The sequence below is a fragment of the Coenobita brevimanus genome, chromosome 39, assembly GCF_032717465.1.
Source record: "Coenobita brevimanus isolate Jiangsu-jjx chromosome 39, ASM3271746v2, whole genome shotgun sequence".
Classification (NCBI taxonomy): domain Eukaryota; kingdom Metazoa; phylum Arthropoda; class Malacostraca; order Decapoda; family Coenobitidae; genus Coenobita; species Coenobita brevimanus.
The window spans coordinates 13,957,013-13,982,429 of NC_136992.1; the positions used below are offsets into that span (position 1 = coordinate 13,957,013).

The 25,417-nt window shown below is 42.3% G+C and overlaps 1 protein-coding gene across 1 annotated transcript in view; it reads right to left on the minus strand.

Moving 5' to 3' along the window:
* Positions 1 to 25,417, minus strand: part of AGO1 (protein argonaute-1) — a 198,583-nt gene that overhangs the window by 167,003 nt on the left and 6,163 nt on the right. Inside the window, exons 2-3 of the mRNA XM_080270147.1 lie at positions 24,591 to 24,809; positions 22,716 to 22,921 (exon numbers count right to left, since the gene is read on the minus strand). Coding sequence (XP_080126273.1) covers positions 22,716 to 22,921; positions 24,591 to 24,809 — 425 coding nt within the window. The remainder of the gene's footprint in view (positions 1 to 22,715; positions 22,922 to 24,590; positions 24,810 to 25,417) is intronic.

The following is a 25,417-nucleotide window of genomic DNA, read 5'->3' on the forward strand; positions in this document are numbered from 1 at the left end:
ACGTATACCCCATCCATACTCCAATTCTCTCACACTCTCACCTCTCCATTTAGTTTCAGTTATTTCGCATACATCAACTTTCGCACCCTCAAGCACCTGGACAATCTCTCTCCCTTTCACCTCATCATTCGCACCTCTTACATTCCATGTTCCGATTACCATGTCCTTTGTCCGGTCCTTGGTCGTCATCTTTTGGTCAGTCCTTGTCCGAGGTTTATTGTTCGTCTTTTTAGTTAGTTGTTTTTCAGGGAGGGGCACTAACCCTCCGCCAACCCTTTTAGTCGCCTCTTACGACAAGCAGGGATACTGGGGGAGTATTCTTGAAAAAAAAAATCCTACCCCCAGGGGTATTTTGCTAGCTACAACTCTAAGAATGGTTGTTTAGACAGTTGTTGATGAGAATGTGGAGGGTATGATAGAAGATCAAAAAGCTGAGCAAAAAGAGGAAAATGAGCAAGGAATGGAGCACCACAAGATCAGCCAACCACTAATCAGCTGACCGAGATACAAACATGCAATCTTAGACCAAATCGGCAATTTTAATTGGAAAATATTTTAATCTCTATCACCATATAGGTTTGCACACCTAAATGTTAGAAATTCAGTCAAAAATTTGTGCTTAATTTAATTATTAACAGAAAATCAGGATTCAGAGCAAAAACTTCTTAAAAGTTTGCATAAGTGTTTTGCCTCTAGCCTAACAACTCGCCTTGATGGACTTTTGTTTTGTAATAAATATCAATTAACAATGCACATACATTTTTTTTTGTACTCAAAATAAATACTTACGCAAAATAGAAGTCTGTCAAGGTATATGATCTGAAGAGGAAATATATGCTAACACTGGCCAATCACTAACCACCTGATCGAGATACAAACAATCATGGAATGTGATCTCGATCTTGGACAGAATCAGCAATTTTAATTGGAAAATATTTCAATCTTTATCACCGTATAGGTCTGCACACCTGATTGTTTGAAATTCAGTAAAAAATCTGTGCTTAATTTAATTATTAACAGAAAATCAGGATTCAGAGTGAAAATTTCTTGAAGTTAGCATAAGCATTTTGCTTCTAGCCTGAAAACTCACCTTGACAGACTTTTGTTTTGGATAAATATCAATTCACAATGCAGATACTTTTTTTTTTTTTGTACTCAAAATAAATATTTATGCAAAATAGAAGTCCATCAAGGTGTGCTGACGATCTGAAGGGGAAATATCTGCTAACACTAGCAAACCACTCATCAACTGACATACATATAAACCATGATGATCTGATGGGGAAATATATGCTAACATTCGTGCATTTTAGCTCTGAAACCTAATTTTATAATTAAGTTATAGTAAGTAAAAATTTTTAAGTAGATTTCAGATAATTAGGTGTGTATGAGCCACTGTGGCGAAGAAAATTAAAATACGATAATCCCTCTACCATCTGACGTAACAGAGCCAAAGGCATGTCCGGAAAGTGGTCCCCAGCCTCCTGCACTTGTACTTAAGGACCCTAACCCAGCCTAACTTGAAAGCCATCTAAATAACTCCCTTAACCCCTAAAACGCGGATCGTCACGTTTGCGACGCTCGGCCATAAGGGCAGGACGGCGGGTCGTCGCGTTTGCGATTTTAGTAAATTTTGAATAACCGCGGGCAAGCAGGCTCCAGCGGGTATTGTCTATCAGTACCACCACCCTCTAGCTACAACTAGCATACTTTACCTTTGTACTACTGACCTCAGTTGTTGCCAAATATCGCGTTTTCCCCCCGTACCCCCCCCACCACGGCCTGGCCAGCCTGGCTGTGATACATGGCAGCGCTCTGAGCGCTCAGAACTGTAAATCTGCGATCTCCTCTCACAAGCAGTTTATGCTACTAGGAAATGCTTGTTTCCCCAGTTGTAACACTAGCTTTTGCCTCTGTTTAGCGTCAGTTTACTGCAGGCTTTCAAAGTGAGATTATGGCGAGTTCTAGCTCTTCCCAGTCAGTGCAAGCGGCCGACAGGAACGAGAATAAAGTGGCAGACGTAAGGCAGAATAAAAAGTGCGCCGTGGTGATCTTTTGGGAAGTAATATGATTGAAAATAATGTAGTATACATGTTTTTAGCTGTGAAAATGGAAATGTTTGTTGAGTGACGGGAAGAACGCCGCCACAGTGCATGTCGGCCGTACGCTCCGTTGATTTTAGCCTTATTTTCAGTGCTTATTGTACAAATACGGATTCCTAACTACCTTTACGTTGTAGTATAAAGTTTACTGTGACAGAATGAGGCTGTGGTAGAGAGGAAACCGGGTTGCTGGAGGTGTGAAAGTGAAAATTTGGTTACCCAACTTTGCAAGTCTCCACAAGTCCTTGGGTAGTCCACAAAGGCTCAACACCTGTCTCTGGAGAAAGCTGAATGTAAGTACTATCTGCCATACCAAGTATAATGTTCTAGGGTTAATCTCTGATTTTTGGCGAATATTTTCCTACAGGTACTCAGACCGCGATACAACCCCGCCACTCGGGGGGGATCGACTGTAAACACCCGCGTTTTAGGGGTTAAACCTATTTAAGACCCTATTCACACCAATAATAGACATAAAGCATGAAATAAATGAAAAGGAACCACAGAATGAGGAATTAGAAGTGACTGTACCTCAGCCAGGGAACTTACAGCACATCTGTGGCCGCCTTCTCTACGGCTTTAGCAGTGGTGAAAATGCTCTTGAAGCACGTACAGTAATCCAGTGCTGCGCTGCACTTACAGTAATTCTTTGCACTGTGAGTTATAATTAACACTACACATTCTGTTAACTGCACCACGCCAGCTTCAACCACCAGTTTGCACTCCACGGTTAATCCATTGCACTCTAAATTCTAATTTCTTAACACTGCACAACACTGTAAATTCCCTTGTGGTCTAGTGGCGAGGTATTGCAATTTATTCACTGCTTATTCACAATAACAAGCACGTGCGACATCCATTGCAATAAGCATCTACTCGTGATCGCAGTTAGGCCGTAACTGTTGGTGAGGGGGAAGCAGGGCTGCAGGGTTGCCAGATCGCAACTTGGCCACATTACCAAACTCCTCGATTTTCATTACCAAATTTAACTTTTCATTACCAAATTCGTAAAGCAAGTATTTATTCTTCATTAATTATATATACAAGTGGAAATACATGTAATCACTCTCCTTATAATTAACAGCATGTTGATTATTTCCATGCTATGTAGGCTAGCAGAGTAATCAGAGAGAGCAAACAATCCACCATCTCCATCCTGTGTATCCTCATACAAGTGAAAAATCCGTTTGGTAATGCATTATTCTGATTCATTACCAAACAAATTGGCCCACATTTGGTAAAGAAAAATACCAAATGCCAACCCTGACTGGGGAGGGGGGAGGGGGGAGGAAGGAAGGGGTGAAGGGGCTGTGGTGTACACAGCTGTTTGGCGCTGTGCAGCAATTTCAAATTACAGGTGGGAAAAAAATTCGGATTTTGGGGGCATTTTTGGGTACCGAAGGTCCAGGCCCACAATGTCCAGTAAGTGGGGTGTCCGGAAAGTGGGCGTCCGGATAGTACGGGGATTACTGTATTTTCCAGTGAAAAGTGCCGAGTTGGTATTTAGTCACACCAAGTCGGGTGAGTTAAGTGAATAGGAATGGATCCCATTGACTTTGTCCCTGAGAAAATATATATTTTTAATTACCCATGAATATTATTGTGTCTAAGCCTTCCTTAAACTTTACTGTGTTATGCAATAAACTATTTATAGTGGCATTTGAGAAAGGAAAGAGGCAAATGGGATATTGCCATGAGTCAGGAGCTGGTGGCATGAAGCAGGTTGGTGGCCGAGTTTCATGCATGAAAATAATTTCTTGTGTGTGTTACAAATGGCCTTTATCAAGTCAAAACCTTGCTAAAATTATACGGCATTGTGCAGCAGTTTGCTTTTAGTTTTATATGAGAGAATAATGGCCAGACTATTGTTGAGAATCCTGGACTTGTATGGGCATTTGTCTGGCATTTGATAATGTTGTCTGGCCTCAGGCCGTGTCAGGGAAATCCGAAATCCGGGAAATAGGGGTCCGCCAAATCGAGGGTCGAGTGTACTGAAAAAAGTCTGGGATAGCAGGGAAAAGTCCAGATGTCACTTTTATCGGAATTTCACTTTTACAGAATGGCTTGGACCCAAATTACTCCGTTATAATGACATTTTACTGTCATGTAACATACTGTTAAGTATACTGTAATTTTATGTAAAGAAGCAATTTTATGTTGATGATGGGGAAAAATTCTCACAGCCGGGAGATCCGTTTTCTTTCACCCGCAATAATATGTAAACGTAAGCACTGTAAACACTATAAATCATCAAAAAACGGAAAAGAGATGTTCCCAATATTGAAATGTTGTATGTACTGTGAAGTATACAGTACTGTAATTTTTTGTAGAGAAACACATTTCATGTCAATGGTGGTCATAATGATGGTGATGGTATTTTAAAGACACTATTGGAGAACACTGTACAGTAACACCCCAAAATTAACAATCAAAACATCAAAAAAACTGAAAGAACATCAATTCAATGAAGCATGCTTCACTGTACTCTTCTGTGTTGACCACACTGTACTTTCATCAATCAAAATTCTAGCAGGGTTGGGCCGATAAGCAATTTTGCCGATTACCAATTAATTGGTAGTCAGTAATCAGCTGATGCTGATTAACCCTCTCAAGTGAAGGTGGTTTGAGTCGTTAGATTGTTTAACGATCTTTAAAGCACACCATAACACGAATCGCATTAAAAAAAACACCAAAATATGACACAAATCGGCGGGAAACGTGTGTCCTCCTTTGTTTGACATGATGTGCATCATGGTGTGTTGTACAGGATGGTATTTAATGACTTGATTGGAGTCCATGCATGAAAGGGTTAATTGGCCAATTATTAAGAAATATTAAATGTGATTAATCGTCATAAAATTATTAGTACCACAGTGTTAAAGACATCACCCTCATGTTATTTTCAACTTTGTTTACTGCCCAACTGCCATCTCCTGTATGGAAAGTAAATAGTTTTGGTTATTTGCCACTCTTCTATAGTCTTGTTTTGCTTGGTTGCATCATCTCGTTCTGTGAATCCTCGATGAAATTTGTTAGAATTTGCCATTTTTCTTGTTCTTGTGATGATTCTAGATCCTACTAGAAACAGTACTGTACAGAAAATGTATCGATCTCTCAAGCCCTCTACTACAGTAAACCCTCGATATGACAAACCCTTTTATAGCAAACTTCGGATATAACGACCCACCATTTCCAGAGCGAACTTCCGCTGGATATAGCAACCTTTGGTCACTAGATGCAGCAGAAGTTCACTCCCTGGCATAGGAAGTGTACTTTAACAGTACTACATTACATTATAGGCACTATATTTATATGTACAACTTCATACAGGATGTATTTACTGTACATGCACTGCATAACTACGGTACTAAACACTGAATTCTCCGTGTGAAACATCAGAGTAAGTTGTGGTTGAACAAGTAAAACCGAACAACTCCACGGATATAACAGCCTTGGGTGGGTAATCCCTTGGTTAATGATGACCATCAAATATAGCGAACTTTTAGATATAACGATCCACCCCTCCCCCCAATAGTTCGTTATATCATGGGTTTACTGTAACTTCTTAGTCTGGGATCTTAATATAGAGTGTGTTTGCTTTAAATGCCACTCTTGATTTTTACTTCCGATAAAAAACATATGTTTTGATTGTATTTTTTTATCGCACAAAAATATGAGTCTGCCTGAACATACACTTCCAAGACAACATGACACACCAACAACATATGACACACAAAGTCACCAACACTGCATCTACTGTACTATTCCTCTTTGGGACATTGTTAAGTGTGCAGAATGTTCAGAAAACAGAAACATTATACTCAAGGTAAAGGTAAACAGAAGGAGCATATAAAACTAATATACAGTAGGCACACACAGTAAGCGAATCTCATTGTACACGAGGACTTATTTTTTTCGAATTTTAGTGTATTTTTTAAAAGTGATGTGAACTGAGCTCATAATAGGCGAGACGGCAGCGAGAGTGACCCAAATCCCGGGTTACCCAGAGCACGTGACACTGCCTTCCCAAGAAGCGCCAACAGTTGCCTACACTGAGCCCACCTTGTGATGTCGATGATGCGCACTTGTGACGTGATGCCCAATGCGCCGCTTGGAGGGTGGAGAGAGAGGCCCAGCAGAGGTAACAGGCACGCACAGTGGGTACATTTGCTGTTCCTGCTACGTTCTCATCTACTCGGAGACTATTGTTTTGTGTGCTACAATTGTTTCCATGATCACGGTACCAAGCAAGGATGTCTGCCCCGTCATCCAGAAAGAAGTGCATCAGCCATGCCCTGAAGATGGAAGTCATCAAGAGAAAGGAGAAGGGCAAGGGCAACACCGCCATTAGGAAGGAACTCGGCTTGGCGGAAATGATGGTAGACAATATGGACGAACAGGGAGGCCATAAAGAAGACTGTTAAGATGTGTGGGACAGTAGCACTTGACGGGAGAAGCAGGCTGGCCAACCAAGCAATAATTCATGGAGCAGTACCTGGCAACATACATCGTGAGGACACAGACAGAGGGAGTGCCACTGAACGGGCACTACATCAGGGACCAGGCAAAGCTTTTCTACAAAGCTGCAGCTCAGAAGCTTGGTGTTGAGAAACCATTCAAAGCCTCCATGGGATGGCTAGGCCAGTTCCTGAAGAAGGAGCTACATCACATTCGCCTCATTGGTGAGCGTGCATCAGCAGATGAAATGGCAGCCAAGGACTATCCAGCCATCCTAAAGAGGATAATCGACAAGGGTGGCTACAGGAGGGACCAAATTTACAATACTGATGAAACGGCACTATACTACGAGGCTATGCCAAAGTCCACATATACAGTATCGGTAAACATCAGCAGCAGGCCTGGGGTAGAAAAATGGACAAGAGCAAGATAACAGTCATATTCGCTGTGACCTTATCAGACTCAGGCATGATGCGGCCCGTTGTGGTTCATATCGCAGTGCACCCAAGATGTTACAAGAATCTTTGCTGCATGAATGATAGTGGGTACAGCAACTCCAATGGCTGGATGACAAGCATCATCACGTCGGAGTGGCTGCTGCGGCACTTTATCCCTGATGCCAAGGCGAAGTCCCAGGAACTTGGCATTCCCTTCAAGGTGCTCCTCGTCCTTGACAATGCTCCAAGTCATCCAACCTGGCTAACAGACCTCAGTAGGGTCTGTAAGATCATTTTTTGCCACCCGGAACAACCTCTCTCATCCAACCGCTAGACCAGTTGATTGCAACAGTGAAGCAGCTCTCTACAATCACCTCTGCAGCAAGACTGACAACCCAGAAGAATTGCAGGCAATCACTGACTTGGACACCATTGGGAGTGATGTCATGGATGCCGAGGATGGTTGGGACTCGTCACCCGCTCCACGCACAGCACCTGCACCACCGACCGCTTCAACTCCTGATAAGGGTGTAATGGCTTTTTGGCGGTCATTCAACCCCAAGGATGCCATCAACTTCCTGTTGTCTTCTTGAGCAGATATCACCAATGCAACAATTAACCATCCCTGGTGCCTTCTCATCGCGCACCTGTGTGACACACCGGCAAGCAGCTTTCAGTCCCTGGCTGCTGCCAAGGCAGCCACTCTCACAACCGCACAAGCTGTGCTCGGGTTTCAGGGCATCACGCTGGAGGAGATTAGGGGCTTACATTCAGCAGCAGCAGCTCAGGATCCCCAGGAAGTTGTGCAACGAGTGGACAAGGCCGACACAGAGCAGGAGACAGCAGCAGAACAGCCAGCACCACCAGTGAGGGAGAATAGTCGATGATGGAGATCAGCCGGGTACCGTGTGCCCTAGATAAATTCAAGGAAGAATTCAAGGACATCGAACGCTGTCACTTGCGAGTGGAGGAAGTGACGACTTCACTGGACAGAACCTTCCGCAACTACACAGACAGGCACAACCGGGAGGTTAACAGAAGGAAGCAAACCCTCATCACTCGTTACCTGTGGCCTCAAGAAAATGAGGAATCACTCCCTTCAACACAGAAGAGCCATATCCTGGGGGGAATCAAGAGGATGATGCGATGTCTTAGGTGTCAGAAATAGACTTAAAAGGATTTATGAACGAAGTGAGTGCATTAGCTAGTGAAAGTATCGAAAGTGCTAATGACGAGAGTGGTGAGGAATGTGGTGTGTCGGGTGGTGCAGGAGGTGCATGCTAGGTGCCTCACCCTGCCTTGGATCCCCTTCTTACCTCCATCAAGCCTGTTGTCCTCTAGGGTTAAAGTTGGTTTAGTTAAGCCATATTCTTGTTGATTTAGTAAAGCCATAATCTTGTTGGATTACTTTATCTTAGGTATTATGTCTTAGATAGTCTCCCTGTACAGTACAATACTTAGGTCTGAAAGGAGTCTCAAGAGCTGCCAATGAAGGGGGATGCTGCCAATATGTAATTTTTCCCACAAGTTTATGTATTCACAGTAAGCGAATTCCTAGTAAGCGACCTCCTCTGCCGCCCATATACTCACATACTGTAGGTAACTACTGCAGATAATGTACGGTATCTGATATACATTTGCATAGGAACTTCCTTGAAATAAATGCTTTGGAGAGGGTATCAGAGTTTTGGTAACATCACCATACTCACATACTGACATTAGTATGTTCTGCAGGATAGTATGAGAGACAGAAATATGATTCTTCAACTAATATGCCCCGATTAATCAGTCAAAAGGCTGATTACTGATTAATCGGCACCGCGGGACACTTAACTGTAAGGAGCAGAAATAACTGTATGCTCTGTTGGTCCAAAATGTGTTGGGAAGCGATATCTAACGAAGAATGTGGAACTGAATGCCACCTTAAAGGAAAACGTAAGATGAAAGTATTTTTTCTTATCAGTAAACATTTTTGTTCCATTTCGTCCCCTATAATTGTGAAACTCATAAATTTTTGTCTAAGCATACAGCCTAATAACCTTACCAATTCAATTCATATTCCTCTAGCTTGTTTACTGTATTTTTCTGCCTGTTTTGAGTGTGGTAAATTACTTTTTGCTGAAAGATTTCCTCTCTTATTATCATAATGTTCCTTAAGCCTTATCTATGATTGTTTCCGGCATAATGGCAGACACTTACTCATAATTAGTGTGCATGTTACATTAGCATTTAAACATATTGGCAAAAGCATCTGAGATGAAGTGGCAGGCCGCCTGACTGTTTGGGATGGTAGAGTAGGGTCGTGTAAACATACCAGTAACCTTCGTTCCCTTCCCATAATTGTTCACAGTTTTTTACAGCTCTCCCTAACTCAATGTCACTGACACCGGTAGAGTAAAGCATTGTTCGAGGCTGGCAGCCGTGATGGGATTAATGGAATACATTATTGTTTGTATCAGTACTCTCTTTCACACATACAGTACATTTAAGAACAAACAAAAAAATGAACAGTAAATGTACGACAAAGAAATAACTGTATGCTCTGTCGGTCCGAAATGTGTTGAGAAGCGCGATATCTAACGAAGAATGCAGAACTGAATGCTAACTTACGAGAACACGAGAGATGAGTATTTTTTTTTTTTTTTTCTTATTAGTAGACATTTTTGTTCCATTTCATTCCCTAAAATTGGGAAACCCATTAATTTTCATCTCAGCATACAGCCTCAAGACTTTACCCGTTCACTTCATATTCCTCCAGTTTGTTTTCTGCATTTTTCTATTTTGAAGGTGGTAAATTACCTTCTCTTGCAGAAAGATTTCTTCCTCTATTATCACGTTCTTTAAACCGTACCTACCATTGTTTCCAGCATAATGGGAGAAACTCAGCATACACAAAAGTGGATTTAGTTTCCCAATTTCCCAACTGGAGCCCAGGTTAGGTTAGGTTAGGTTAAATTATCAGGTAGTTAAGTAAGGTTAGGCTAGGTCAGGTGTATAACTTGCCTCACCAAACTCCACTCTACCACCCTTGCAATCAAGTTGTGAGTGGGAGGTGTGGGTGTGGGCAGGGGGGTCAGACTCTCTCTGGTTTACCCATGCCTCATTAACTGACAACTGGATGCTTCCTGTTTAAACCGGAGCTATTGTACGGATAATTCTATGTAAACTCAATCCTCGTAAATCGCGTGTTCATATATCACGGATTTGTAAATCATGGCTCTGTGGCCGTCAGACTGCTGGCAACCTTAAATCACTGTTAAGTCACGAAAATCGCAGACCTAGGCACCCAAGTGGGCCTTTTCCAAGGAGAATCGTAGACCATGGCATTCAAACTGAAAATTGCAACCCAACAACCAATCATCGCATGTCCCTGGTGGCATGTGTGCATACTAATGCCGCCATGTTGTTGTTGTTCTTGTCCCGCCAGTCTGCACACTACAGACCATCGCCGTGGAGTACAAGAGCTACCTGTCTTTTTTGTGCAACTTCCCCCCGCTTCCTACCTCCCATGGCCCCTCCTGACCCTCCAATGAAGCGCTCTAAGCAGTATGACGTCAAGAAGCTGCTGCTGTTGTTGTACAGTCAACGTTTGGAGCTCATTTGTCATGTTGGGAGGGGAGAGAAGTTTTCAAAGCTGGCAAAAGAGTTTGGGAAGAACAAGTGCTGAAAAGTTCTAAGTTCTTCCCAACACTACCCCACTCCATTCACTTAAGCAATTCTGTCATAGGATTAAGGTGAGATCTCTTAACATGGCTTATTTGTATTTAATACATGCACTGAATATTCCTAAATTTGTATGTTTGTGTTTGATGGTGCCTAGATAGGTGTAGGTAGGGTGCTGTGGGGGCAGGTTGGCCAAAGTCCAGACCCAAATAAATTTTTCACATAAGAGTTATTACTCATAAATCAAGGAATTCGTAAATCATGGCAGTGGTCCAGACCCAAATTGCCGCGATTTATGAGGATTGAGTGTATTACTGTACCATTGAACCATTCGGTCACAGCCCGGATATACCAAAAGCTGGATAATCAAGCTTTCACTGTACTCCCACTCTCGCTTCTGGGCAACGTGCTGAGTGTTTCACCACCTCCTGCCAACACCAGAGGAGTTGCCAGTTACTTCTTTCCCCAGAAATTCACTTGGTAGAGGTGGAAACACAAAGCAAAGGCAGACAACTCTCCCATAGCAATTCTGTGTAGGTCCTAAGTCAATCTGCGGTGGGTATATATACATATATATATATATATATATATATATACAGTAATCACTCTAATATCCGAACGCCCAATAACCGAACATCCCCACTAACCGAACCTTATCGTCCTGGGATCAAACATTCCCAAAATGGTCCGAAAATCCAAAAAAATTGGAAAAAAAAAATCGATTTTTTGCCGTCCGTAATTTGAACTTGCCGCGCGCGCCGCGTGAGAGCATTGTTTTGGTTCGTCATTCCTCCGACGTCCGATAGAGCGCCGCTGCATCCTCCCCACTTCCCGCCTGTCTCTCACCGCGACTGGACCTACGCTCTTCGCCATGGCTGCCCACGTGCTCGCTTTTGTGGTGGTGCCGTACTTGCTGCAAGGCCTCCTGCTGCTCTCTGCCCTACTCTTAGTGTGTGTGATGATGGCCCCGCCTCCTGAGAAAAGGAAGAGAGTGGTGTTGACTCTGGAGAAGAAACGGGAGATATTGGAGAAGATTGATGCGGGTTGGTCTTCCTCTCGCATTCTCCGCGAGTTCAACCTGGCCCGGTCGACTTTGTTCGATATCAAGCGTTCCCGAGACAAGCTCATGCAGTACACGGCTGACTTCTCGTCGAGAAGCAAACGCAACGTGGAGAGGAAGGTTATGTTTACCCCTAAGTATGCAGAGATCGACCGCTCCACGTTGATTTGGTATCGACAGCAACGTGCAGCTGGTGTGATGGTACGTGGAACGGAGCTGAAGGCTGCTGCTGAGAAGTTTGCAAGGCTTCACGACGCCCTAGACTTCAAGGCATCCGAGGGTTGGCTCTTCGTGTTCAAGTTGCGACATGGCCTTACTAACCGTAAAGCACATGGCGAAGCATTGGACGCTAATGAGGATGGAGTTGACGAGTTTCGGCACAAGGTGAATGGCTTGATCGACAGGGAGGGCCTCACTCTCGGTCAAGTCTATAACGCTGACGAAACTAGCCTATTCTATCGCTCGGTGCCAACGAACACTCTCGCCGATGAGACGGAGAAGCGTGTACCTGGCCGCAAGCTTTCTAAGGAACGGATATCTGCTTTGTGTTGTGCCAATGCTAACGGCATGCACTGGCTTAAGCCCGTTATTGTTGGCCGTGCAAAGCAGCCTCGGTGCCTTCATGGGGTGATGGATGTCCTTCCTGTCGTATGGTACCATTCTTTGAAAGCATGGTTCACAGCTGTGATTTTCAAAGACTGGTTTCACCATCACTTCGTCAAGGAGGTCATACATTACCAGACGAAGACACTGGGAATTCCTCGCGACCAGGTAAAGGCTCTCCTTCTCCTCGACAATGCACCTGCCCACTCGTGCGACAAGGACTTGGTTGCTGAGAATGGCCGTATTAGGTGCATGTTTCTGCCACCTATTACGACTGCTCTCATTCAACCAATGGACCAAGGAGTGATCGTGGCAACAAAGCGCCTGTACCGTCGGAAGTTCCTGGACGAGGTGATGGTGGTTCTCGAGGACGAGGACGAGCGCAGGGAAGGACGTGACACTCGAGGCAAGCGGACTTTGGAAAACCTTCGCCGCTACAACATCAAGTCTGCGCTGTACAACTGGGCTAGTGCATGGAAGGAAGTCCCTGTGAAAACTCTTGAAAATGGTTGGTCTCGTCTGCTTCTCGGAACAGATGTGGAGTACGATTTCCTAGGGTTTGACGTGGATGACTTCCATGCACGGCTATGTACGCACGGCGACGATGTTGATGTGGACGATGTTCGTGAGTGGTTGGACGACGACGAGGGCGATCCTGGGTATCAGACGTTGTCTGATATCGAGATCGCGTCTTCGGTTGCTGGTGTCAGTCCCGAACTTGAAGATTCCGACGACGAAGGCGATGATGATGCAGACTCCGCCCAGCAGGACACTACTCCAGCCATCCCCAAGCTGAGCGCACTCCGGGAACATCTAGAGTTCGTCCTAGACTACCTGGAACACCCGGACTGCGACAGGGAGATGGGGCCCTTGGGACTCGTGGAGGAAGTGCGTGCTTTCCGGCAGCGCATCATCAATCGCCAGAATCGTCGGTCCTTGCGTCAGTCAACAATTGACAGTTTTTTCAGGCCCGTGACCCCCGCTGTGCCAAGCCCTGGTTCCACTCCGTTGCCTCCCCAAGACAGGCCCTCATGCTCCGAGCCACAGCCCAGCACATCAGCTACAGTGGAGTCACCGCTCGACGTGAGTTTGCGGCTGTCTTCAGAGTCTTCTGTAGTCGGTACGCCATCACCACTACCCACCGATGCACCCCTTGGACGCCTGCCAGTGATACTCTCGGGCTCTGACAGTGAATAAACAGCAAGAATTTCTCCACTAGACCACACGGGAATTTTGAGTGTTGTGCAGTGAAAAAAACGGTGTGTTGTGTTAAGGTTTTCAAGTTGGGAGAAAAGACTAAGTAGAAAAGAAATTTAACGTAACTAACCTTCTTTGTTTTGGCTTTGGAAACTTAAAAAAACTTGGGAAAAGTTAATGTGCAACACTTAAATTTAATGGAACATTATTTGGACTAAAGTGAACACTGTGAAAAGAACGGACTTCTGTGTGTTAGTGACTAAGTTCAGTGCAAGACTTCAGGAAGAGTGTAGTGCAAGTGCTTCAGGAAATCGTTCTTACTGTCAGAGTCCGAGAGGAGGCGGTTATTCATCGAGGTGGCCAGGGACTTGCTGTAAGTAGCCAGAATGTTTCATGTTGTACTATTTCCCACACTATATTTACCAGAATGTTTCATATTGTATTTTTTCCCATACTATACTTACCAGAAAGTGTCATACTGTACTTCTTTCCATACTAAACTTACCTCATGCATGTGCAGTAGGAATGTGTTTTTCAGAGTTCGGTTAGGTTCGGTTAGAGTCCATAAGTACCAGAATGTTTATTAATGTATGAACATACTTCTAAACCCACATTTTATGTTTCTATTGCATTTATTTCAGTCATTTATGTGCCTTATTGGTGTGATTTGGGTGTTAAATAGGTGCTATGCATGTCCGGAGGGAGTTGTATAGGTGTTTCTCTGTGTTAGGGTCCGTAAGTACAAGTCCATAAGCAGGGGCCCAATATCCGGACAAAACCAATATCCGAACCTACCGATGGCTCTATTGATCCGGATATTGGAGGGGTTACTGTATATACATATATATATATATATATATATATATATAAATATATATATATATATATATATATATATATATATATATATATATACACATACATATTACATATATATATATATATATATATATATATATATATATATATATATATATATATATATATATATATCAATCACTCATTTCCTGTATATATATATATATATATCAATCAATCAATCACTCATTTCCTGTGGCACCCCATGGGATGCATAGGGCCTCGATGAACTCTCCACCAATATTTGTCTCTTGCCATCTTCTTCAGGTCCCACCAACACTCCTCTCCTGCTTCTCTTTTCATTGTCCTCAACCAGGTTTCCCTCGGCCTACCTCTACCTCTTCTATGTATATATATATACATATATACAGTCAACCCTCTGCTATAACGGGTCTTGCTATCACTATTTAATGCTATCACGAGCACCTAAAAAGCTGCAAAAACGCATCTATCGCGGTCAAAATGCACGCCATCACGAAAAAGGGAAAAAAAAAATTTGAAAAAGTTTCAAAAAGCCTGCGCAATGCGCCATCACCCAGAGCAGCAGGTTCCCACGCTCGTCGTTTGTGACGTCACGGCACTGTGATTGGCCACGAACCGGGGAACGATCCCCTGGGACTTAACCCTTTAACCGCGGGTATTGTTTTGGTCTGACTGTCCTCTCCCGCGGGGGTTTCAGCCAAATGTAAACAAACCTTTAAACCTTAATAACTCTGCACAGAATAAAGCTAGAGAAAAAAATGAGGTACCATTAGAAAGTACTAACCTTCAGCTTTCCATTGATGTAGGTTTCATGACTTTGTTGACTTTCACATGACGGGCAGTGCCGTTAGAAGTGAGGGGTGTAAAATCACTATTTTTCGCTCACACACCATTACCTTTGCTCATACACCATTACCAAATGCCAACCTCATTCTGATAATAATACTATAAACATATATGAACACTGCACATACGATAAACACCCACTCTGTGTTCACTGAGGCAGGTAAAAGGCACTGTAATTACCCGCACTTCACTGCCACATCAGCGGTGTTGTAATCACTATTTTTCGCTCACATACCATTACCAAATGCCAACCTCATTCTGATAATAATACTATAAACATATATGAACACTGCACATACGATAAACACCCACTCTGTGTTCCCTGAGGCAGGTAAAAGGCACTGTAATTGCCTGCACTTCACTGCCACATCAGCGGTGTTGTAATCACTATTTTTCGCTCACACACCATTACCAAATGCCAATCACATTCTGATAATAATACTGTAAACATATATGAACACTGCACATACGATAAACACCCACTCTGTGTTCACTGAGACAGGTAAAAGGCACTGTAATTGCCTGCACTTCACTGCCACATCAGCATGTGTTGTCACTCACACAGCTGGACAGATACTGATGCGTGCTTGGTCAGGGGTGGGGTGGGGGGCCCAGGGGGTGGGAGGTGGGGCCCCAGGGGGGGGGAAGAGGGAGGTGGGGGTCGGCTGGAGTGAAAGAACTTAATAGCTACTCTCCCTTAAAACAATTGGCGCACGGAAAAAACGCGGGGTATTCAAAATATTCACAAACATTCGAGAATGACACCCGCGGTTTGGTCCAGTTTTTGCAACGTCATTCTGGAATGACACCCGCGGTTAAAGGGTTAACAAGCGTGACCAGTGAGTCACAGGTGTGGACAAAAGCCATTTTAAGTGCTTGCACAATGGCAGACACACCTCGGCCTCGTCCTCCTACCATTGCACAACGTAATGCCGCAGCACCTAAAAGGGAAATTAAAAGACGAAAGAACTTAAATTACGTGCAGAAACTCAAGATAGTGAAATTAATAAACAAGGGAGAAACAAATGTCACTGAGGGAAAGAAATTCGGGACAAATGAATCGACAGTGCGTGGTATTTACCGACAGCGTGACCATATCAAGGCCCATATGAAACCTGCCCCATCAGAAGCAGGTGCGCTGGCTATGCGAAGTGGAAATCAATTGCTCCTCAAGACTGAACAACTGCTACACCGATATCTGGAGAGGCAGGTGAAGCGGAACTTAGCAGCTGATACACGTGAAATTACGGAGACTGCCAAGGAAATATATGTGTCTGTGGCTCGTAAGATGTGTGTTGAACCACCACCAGTGTTTCTAGCATCAAAAGGGCGGGTAGACAAGTTTATGTCATGGCATGAAAAGTGTGAAAATATTGGGCGAAGCAGCAAGTAGGGACACGAGTGCTACATGTGATTACCCAGAATCGCCGAGGAAAATTATCCAGGAAGGTATGTACACTCCCAATCAGATTTTTAATATGGATGAACGAGTTTTTACTGGAAAACAATGCCTCGCCGAACATTCATCACTGCCAAGTCAGAAAAAGTTTGTGGTAGGAAAGCCATAAAGGAGCGATTCATCCTTCTGCTCGCTAATGCATCAGGAACATGTCTCCTGAAACCTACAGTTGTGCATCGTGCAAAAAGACCCAGGGTCTACAAAGGATACAACATGGACAAATTAAATGTGCACTAGATGACATCAAAGAAGGGGTATATGTCTGCCAAGCTTTCCAGTGACTGGTTAAAAGATTTGTTCATTCACCAAGTGGAAAACTATTGCATGGAAAACAACGTAAGGTTCAACATTCTCAGGCTTCTCGACAATGCCCCTGGACATTCACGACTTCTAAGGGACGCGCATCCTAATGTAAAGGTTGAGTTTCTGCCACCAAACACAACTGCCTCGATCCAGCCCCTCGACCAGGAGGTCATATCAATTGTGAAGGCTTCTTATTCTGCAAGGCAGTTTAGGCAAATGTGGCAAGCAACACAAGACACTGCCCTTATCCTGCAGTTGCCTGATAGTGAGGATGAAGATGAGGCCATGATTCAAGGGGATAATGAGTCAGAACAAAAAGTGATTCATTATTGGAAAAAATACGGTGTGAAACAGGCTACTGACTTGATGGTAGACTGCTGGAACAATGTTACTCCTGCCACTATTCACCATGCCTGGCGTAACATTTTGGAGGGTCTACCTGGGGACCGTCGCGTGACAATACCTGGTAACCCACAGACAGTTGAGGCAGAGGTTGAGGCAGCAGCGGCAGAGGCAAGGCAAATTCCCGGAGCTGGCTTTGTTGATCCTACTTTCCAGGATATTCTGGAAATGATACAGCCTCCTCCAGTTATTGCCGATGAAATAATTGAAGAAGATGAGGGGACACAGGAACAGGACATCACAGGAGAGGATGAGGAGGTTGTTTACTGTATTTTTATTTATTCATTTATTTTTAATTATTCATTTTCGTATTTTTATTTATTTATTTTATTTATCTATCTCTAATGTCCGTAATTCACTCCTTCCTTTCTCAAACTTAGCATCATGGGAGGCGTGACGGATTATCCATGGTGGACATCAAGATGATGATAGACTTGGGTTACCAGCTTCCCCACCTCCTAGAGCAAGATTCAACAGTCAACAGTGAAGCAAGGTGCTCCCATATTAGCCTGGCACTTGCAGGTTATGAGGAACAGTATCACGCGCACGTCAACTCCCAGCACCAGCGTCAGATCACCGATTTCTTACGGCATCGCAACGAGGCACAACCGGCCCAGCAACCAGAACTTGAACCAATGCCAGGACCATCCTGCCAGCCCTCTGTCTTAGATGAGCCATGTGACTTTGAGGGCTTCTCTAGTGCTACAGCTGATGAAATTCTTGATGAAATAGAGGAGGTAGGGCTGGTAAATGAGACTCCACCCAAGTCTCAGAGCCTACCCAACCACATAAGTCTGGCAGCTGTCCTCGTCCCCAATAAAGGTTAATAAAATTGTGAAATACTGTACAGTAAGTGTTTGTTACTCCTTGGATCGTGATTCTTTTTTTGATGTTTGTTTAAATGTTAGTGTTTCTTATTACTGTTCGAAAACTTGGTGAAAAAGTGGCAAAAATAGGTCAAACATGTGGTCAACTCGGGGGTCCAGGCACCAATTATAATTATTACCATAGGTTTCTCAGTTCTGCTATAGCGAATTCTGATATGACGGTATAATTTAGGCACCAATTAGGCGTGATAGCAAAGAGCTGACTGTATATATATATATATATATATATATATATATATACAGTATATATACATATATACATACATATATATATATATATATATATATATATATATATATTGTTACGTGGGTGGCAATGACACGGCACGGCTCACCCGACCACCTACAAGTGCCTGATCTTTACATGTAATGTCACCACCTTCACTAGCGATCTCGAATGCTGTTGGGACAAAGACCGAACAACTGGACCATGCTGCAGCACACCTGCTATGTTAACAAGGGTTGTGGATCCAGGGCTTGAGGATTCGGACTCATTCGAATTCTAAACAGATTTGTAGTGGGAGCTGGTGAAGAGGGAATGAGCAGAACTACCTTGGACTGTGAAGGGAGAGGGTGACGAGGGCTGGTCGGTGGTCGGCCGAGTCGGGTTGTGGTTTTACATCAATATATATATATTTATCTGTATTTGTGAGTGATATTATCTGCTGACCCATAAAGCAGAACTTTGTATATTTCTATGTTATGTTTATTATTCGGTGTGTAATGTGATTCATGCTTTATTGTGGTAAATATTGTTGGTGAAAGTAAATACAGGTTTTAGGGAATGAGGATTTTTAATGTAGCCTGAAGGAAAAGGAACACAAGGATTCCTAACCAATGATTTGATACTAGATTTGTTTTGTGGGTTCTGTTACGCACCTTGTTCGGGATCAGCCGGTGTCTGCTCAGAACTAAAGCTACGTGACAAAATTGGGGGCCTGTCCAGGAGCCTTTTGCTACTTTATTGCACTGTTTTAATTGTGTTGATCTAATGTGTATTTAAATTTTAAAGAAGGTATTAGTAACTCTTCAAAATGACTTTTGATGCTGAGCAATTCCTTCAGTCACCTACAGTGGAGATTTTAATTGATTTGAAGAAGGCAGACTTACTTAAAATTGCTGAAAAGTTGGATTTTAGTGTAAGGAAAAGTTGGTATAAATTTCAAATTAGGAATGAATTGATAAAGTATATGGTGGATGAAGAATTGCTCCATAAGGGTGCACGCGATTATATAGAGCATGATGGTGATATGGTGAGGATAAAGGAACTAGAACTAGAGAATCAGTACCGTATGAGAGAACTAGAGGTTCAGAGAGAAATTAAATTAAAAGAGTTGGAGCTTAGAGCAACAGCACCATCCACGGTTCCTTTTAACATAGCTAGCAATGCGAAATTGGTTCCGCCATTTCAGGAAAATGCAGTGGATAATTATTTTAGATATTTTGAGAAAGTCGCAGTTAGTTCGGGTTGGCCGAAGGAACACTGGACAGTGCTACTCCAGTCTGTGTTAACTGGTAAAGCCCAAGAAATATACATGTCTATGTCTGTTGATGACTGCCGTGATTATGAGAAAGTGAAAAGTGCTGTGTTGAAAGGGTACGAATTGGTGCCTGAAGCTTACCGACTGAAATTTCGAAATCTGCTGAAAAGGGATGATCAGAGTTTCTTGGATTTTGCAAGAGAAAAAGAAAGTCTGTTTGGTCGATGGTGTGAGAGTGAAAATGTGGGTCGTGATTATGATAAGCTATGCTGGTATCCTCACCCATTCTTAGCTCTCCTGATTTTGATAAGGGATTTATACTTTATGTTGATGCCAGTGATGCTGGTGCAGGAGCAGTGTTATGTCAGACAGACAGCAGGGGTATTGATCACCCAGTGTGTTATTTCTCTAAGAAATTCAATAAGCACCAGAAAAATTATTCTACAATAGAGAAAGAGGCATTAGCTCTGATGCTAGCCCTGAGACACTTTGAAGTCTACTTATATCCTGCTCGAGAACCTGTGAAGATCTATACTGACCATAATCCTTTAACTTTCATAGCAAAGATGAGTGGGAAGAACCAAAGGATTTTAAGATGGAGTTTAGAAATGCAAAAGTACAATTTGGATATTAACCACATAAAAGGAAAAGAAAATATCCTGGCTGATGTTTTGTCCAGAGGATAGGTCAGATAATGATTGAAAACAGATTGTAAATAACTAAAATATATAGGTATCAATATTACTGTTATCTACTGTATGTAAAGATTTCCTCTTCAGCTGACTACCTAATATTGCCCAGTACCTCTTCTAAGATAATGTGTGTGCTTAGTTTCCTGGTGATGAAATATATAACAAGTATATAAGAATATGTGAAGTGAAATAATAGGATCTATGGGTTTTGGTTTAAAAAAAAAAATAAAAAAAAATAAAAAAAAAAAAATAATAATATTTTTTTTTTCTTTTAAGGAGGGAGGTGTTACGTGGGTGGCAATGACACGGCACGGCTCACCCGACCACCTACAAGTGCCTGATCTTTACATGTAATGTCACCACCTTCACTAGCGATCTCGGAATCCTGTTGGGACAAAGACCGAACGACTGGACCATGCTGCAGCACACTTGCTATGTTAACAAGGGTTGTGGATCCAGGGCTTGAGGATTCGGACTCACTCAAATTCTAAACAGATTTGTAGTGGGAGCTGGTGAAGAGGGAATGAGCAGAACTACCTTGGACTGTGAAGGGAGAGGGTGACGAGGGCTGGTCAGTGGTCGGCGGAGCCGGGTTGTGGTTTTACATCAATATATATATATTTATCTGTATTTGTGAGTGATATTATCTGCTGACCCATATAGCAGAACTTTGTATATTTCTATGTTATGTTTATTATTCGGTGTGTAATGTGATTCATGCTTTATTGTGGTAAATATTGTTGGTGAAAGTAAATACAGGTTTTAGGGAATGAGGATTTTTAATGTAGCCTGAAGGAAAAGGAACACAAGGATTCCTAACCAATGATTTGATACTAGATTTGTTTTGTGGGTTCTGTTACGCACCTTGTTCGGGATCAGCCGGTGTCTGCTCAGAACTAAAGCTACGTGACAAAATATATATATATATATATATACAGTATATATATATATATATATATATATATATATATATATATATATATATGTATATATATATATATATATATATATATATATATATATATATATATATATATATATACTGTATATATATATATATATATATATATATATATATATATATATATATACAGTATATATATATATATATATATATACATCATATATATATATATATATATATATATATATATATATATATATATATATACTGTATATATATATATATATATATATATATATATATATATATATATACAGTATATATATATATATATATATATATATATATATATATATATACTGTATATATATATATATATATATATATATAGTAAGTGCTCACATAATGCGCGAATATTGTCCTCAGAAGGTCCCGCTTTATGAGATTTTCGCATTATAGGGCCATATGTTTACACATTAATGGATTTCATAGTACCCAAGTCAGCCCCAAGTTCATCTTTTGGGGTAATTTTCAGGGATTTTTCCCAGGACATTTACCTACCTAATAATAACTTCATTACATACAACCACTGAAGGATTCCTAACCTTGAACTGCAGAGGTTGTTGGCTTCCTGGGGGGAGGGGGGGTCTGAGGCAGGGCAGGACTCCTACTGGTCCCCAGGTGGAAAAAAAAAAAAAAAAAAAAAAAAAAAAAAAACAGAGAGAGAGAGAGAGAGAGAGAGAGAGAGAGAGAGAGAAAAGATAACACAGCATGTGTGGAGCCACAGTGTGGGGAGAGGGTAGGCTCAACTGGGGTAGGAATGCTCAGTGGACCATGATGACACCCCACACAGACATGTGACAGCCATTCATCACAAACAGATGCAACCCGCACCATGACTATTGCTGCCTGCGTCATCTGTTCCCACCTTGTTATGACCAATTTTTTCACGTAATGACTTTAAAACATGAACTGTGGCTTTAGGCCGCACAATCCCTATAGTTGCAGCGTAGTACAGTTTTTGAAAAAATGGGCAGATTCTTTTCACCTGCGCTGTCATTTTCACATTTTGACCATTTCCTGACCTCAAAAACTGTCTTCCGTGTTATGTGAGGGTTGCACACTCTGATCACGCATTAAGTAGGCGCTGACTGTATATATGTATACATATTAAATCTATCTATCTATTATATACACAGATATTGTCCCTGAGTGATACCACCTAGGGAGTGGTGTGGTGCCAAAAAGCTTAGTATATTACCCTGCACAACATTCCCAGGCTGGGAAATCAACCAATTTATATGTTTTCACATGAAGAGGTGTTCTGCCTGGAAACATTGACTTAAGTGAGGACCACCTATCTGTCTAACAGAACTTTTACCTTTAATGTGCCGAAGATCCTGGGGAAGGCATGCACCATAGTCTCGATGATTTCCCTGTTAACCTTGCGTGGGCACTTGTCAGGCTGAATACTAACATCATAGTGATGTATGTAGCCACGGGGCATGGATATTTGGAAGTGATTGGCACGCAATGTTATTGGACGACCTTCTCGACCAAGGTTAGGTCTTCTGGGTGCTACGAAGGCTGAAACACAAGAGATTAGAAGATTAAAAATTTCCCATTACTTTTATTGTCATTTCAATCCATCTTTAAAAAGTGTAATTTTGCATCTATGTATTAAATATAATTCATCTATAGAAAGTATAATTTTCCAGCTATGTATTATCTATCTATCTTTTGCCAGATCACTTAATCCCATAAGTGGTTGCCACACACAAATCGCCTCCATGTCACCCTGTCCCTCACCATTTCACTGCCCTCCCCCCAGATCACACCTCCTCTCTTATATACCTCTCCACTCCATCCCTCCGTCTCATCCTCAGTCTCCCCCTCCCTCTCCCCCCCTCCACCTCACTCACATACTGTACACTCTCCTCGTTAGTCTCTTGCTCTCCACCCTCTATTATCCCATGTGTTATCATTACTTAAAAAAATAAATAAATAAATATCAGCACAGTTAAATGCAGGTGAACCTTAAATGTCTGCATAATGCTGCAATCATAAATGGCAACATGCACGGCAACATCAAAAGTCCCACTATCAAAACCAAGGAAATACTGTATTACCTTAAGGAGTCAATAATCTAGTCAACTGCTTACCATACATTCCAATATATTCATGACAGAGACATTGCTGACACATGACATACTGTATGAGAGCATGAGATCATAAATGACTACACAGTACTTGTAGGGAATGTCTCAGAAGAGCACAGAATATGAATGTGTGCATATAAATCTGCATGTGTATGGTTTGAATTCTAGACCATGAAGTGCTTGTACAGTGTTTCCTACGAGAAACACTGTGGGACTAATGAGGTAAAAAGGTGAATCTTGAGTGGAAGGTCAAACCTAAAACTGGCTATTTAGCTATAAGAATCAATCACAAACACATACATACCATAATTCTGCATTCATGCACCAGTCTCAGACTCACAGCCATACAAATGTCATGGTCAGACTGTACAGAAACATCCATCACTACCATTTTACTTTATTTTATGTACTGTACAAATATCAACTATGTTTAATGAATTTCATCGATATGAACTTGATGGATGGCCTCTGTTTAGAAGAGATAAAGGAGGATGCAGAGAGTAGATATAAGTATCCCATCTGAATACTTATGGTACTGTACAGGCCAAACACCTATAGATAAAACTGGAAAGAGGGAAACACAGTAAAGTGCTAAAGTTTTTTTATCCATCCATCCATCATCCACTCCTACGTTGCCCCATGAGGAGCGTAGGAGCCCAGGGCTAGGCAAGTTGGTCCTGACATTTAAGATGAGAGTGCCACTGGCATTTTGAACAATACAAGGAAGCTAGCACTAACCCAAAACATGCAAAATAAAGAACTTCAAGCTTTTTCTTGCGCTTCCCTACCAGTCTTATCCAAGTGTCATTGAATCACTCCCACACATGTTCGGAAGTTATATAGATGATGATGATGATGATGATGATGATGATGATGATGATGATGATATGTCCTCAAGCTTAGATACATGTGAACCTGACAGGCTGAAGTATCCTCCCCCTGCAGTTCACTAACCTCCTTGTCGGGAACAGGAGGTGAGGTGGGGGATGCTTGTATAACTGGGAAAAGGACCTAGCCTCATATATTGGTGCCCCCATGTGAAGGTATCCCTCTCCAGCATAAGTTATATATTCAAATACAGTACAGTATTAACTTACTGGGTAATTCTGGTGGAAGAAGGCCTGTGATGCCAGTGCCAGTAGCTACAGCTGAGGTGCCTGAGGCTGGGGGCACAATGGTGGTGATGGGGGTTGTGGTGGACAGCGTGGCTCCCGGGGGTAATGCTATGGGGCGGGCCACTGGAACTGGGGGGCCAGCTGGTCCTGGTTGTCCCCCCGGGCCCGTAGGGGGGCCGGGGGGGCCAGGAGGACCAGGTGCTACAAGAAAAAAATACAAGTGAATGCATTACCTGTGTTCCATAAGCGGCAAAATACCGAATATGCCAGCATATAAATGAACATTTTAAGCACAAAAAAATCTTAAAAACTAAGGGATGACTATAGGCCAAGCATAAAGTTGTCGATAAATGGTAGAGACAAATATAAGGCCGTGGAATATATGGAAGGAGGGAAGTGACACTACCAGCAGGCCTAAAACCATATGGTAGCCACCTAATTCTACCACGCTAATCTTGTACCACAACTTTTATGACAGATCCACGTAGTATATACTGTACAGTACTACTTCTTACCCGGTTAATTTTTGTAGCCGAGACAAAGTTTTAATAAAAACAGGTCATGGTAACTGGTAATTATCAATGTTTTCACCCAAAATGTGAGGAGTATCCTATGCCGTGTACCCTTCCCTGAACATACACAAACACCGACTGGGTAATGGCTATTCGAGACAGTGAATCTGACAGACTATTACAGAATGCTTGCCATGCATTGAAACGATACGCGTTTCGAACAGTTTTGCTATGGTGATCAGGTGCACACCACATTTATGACACTCATGTAATGAAGAGTCTAACAGAATAACTGAA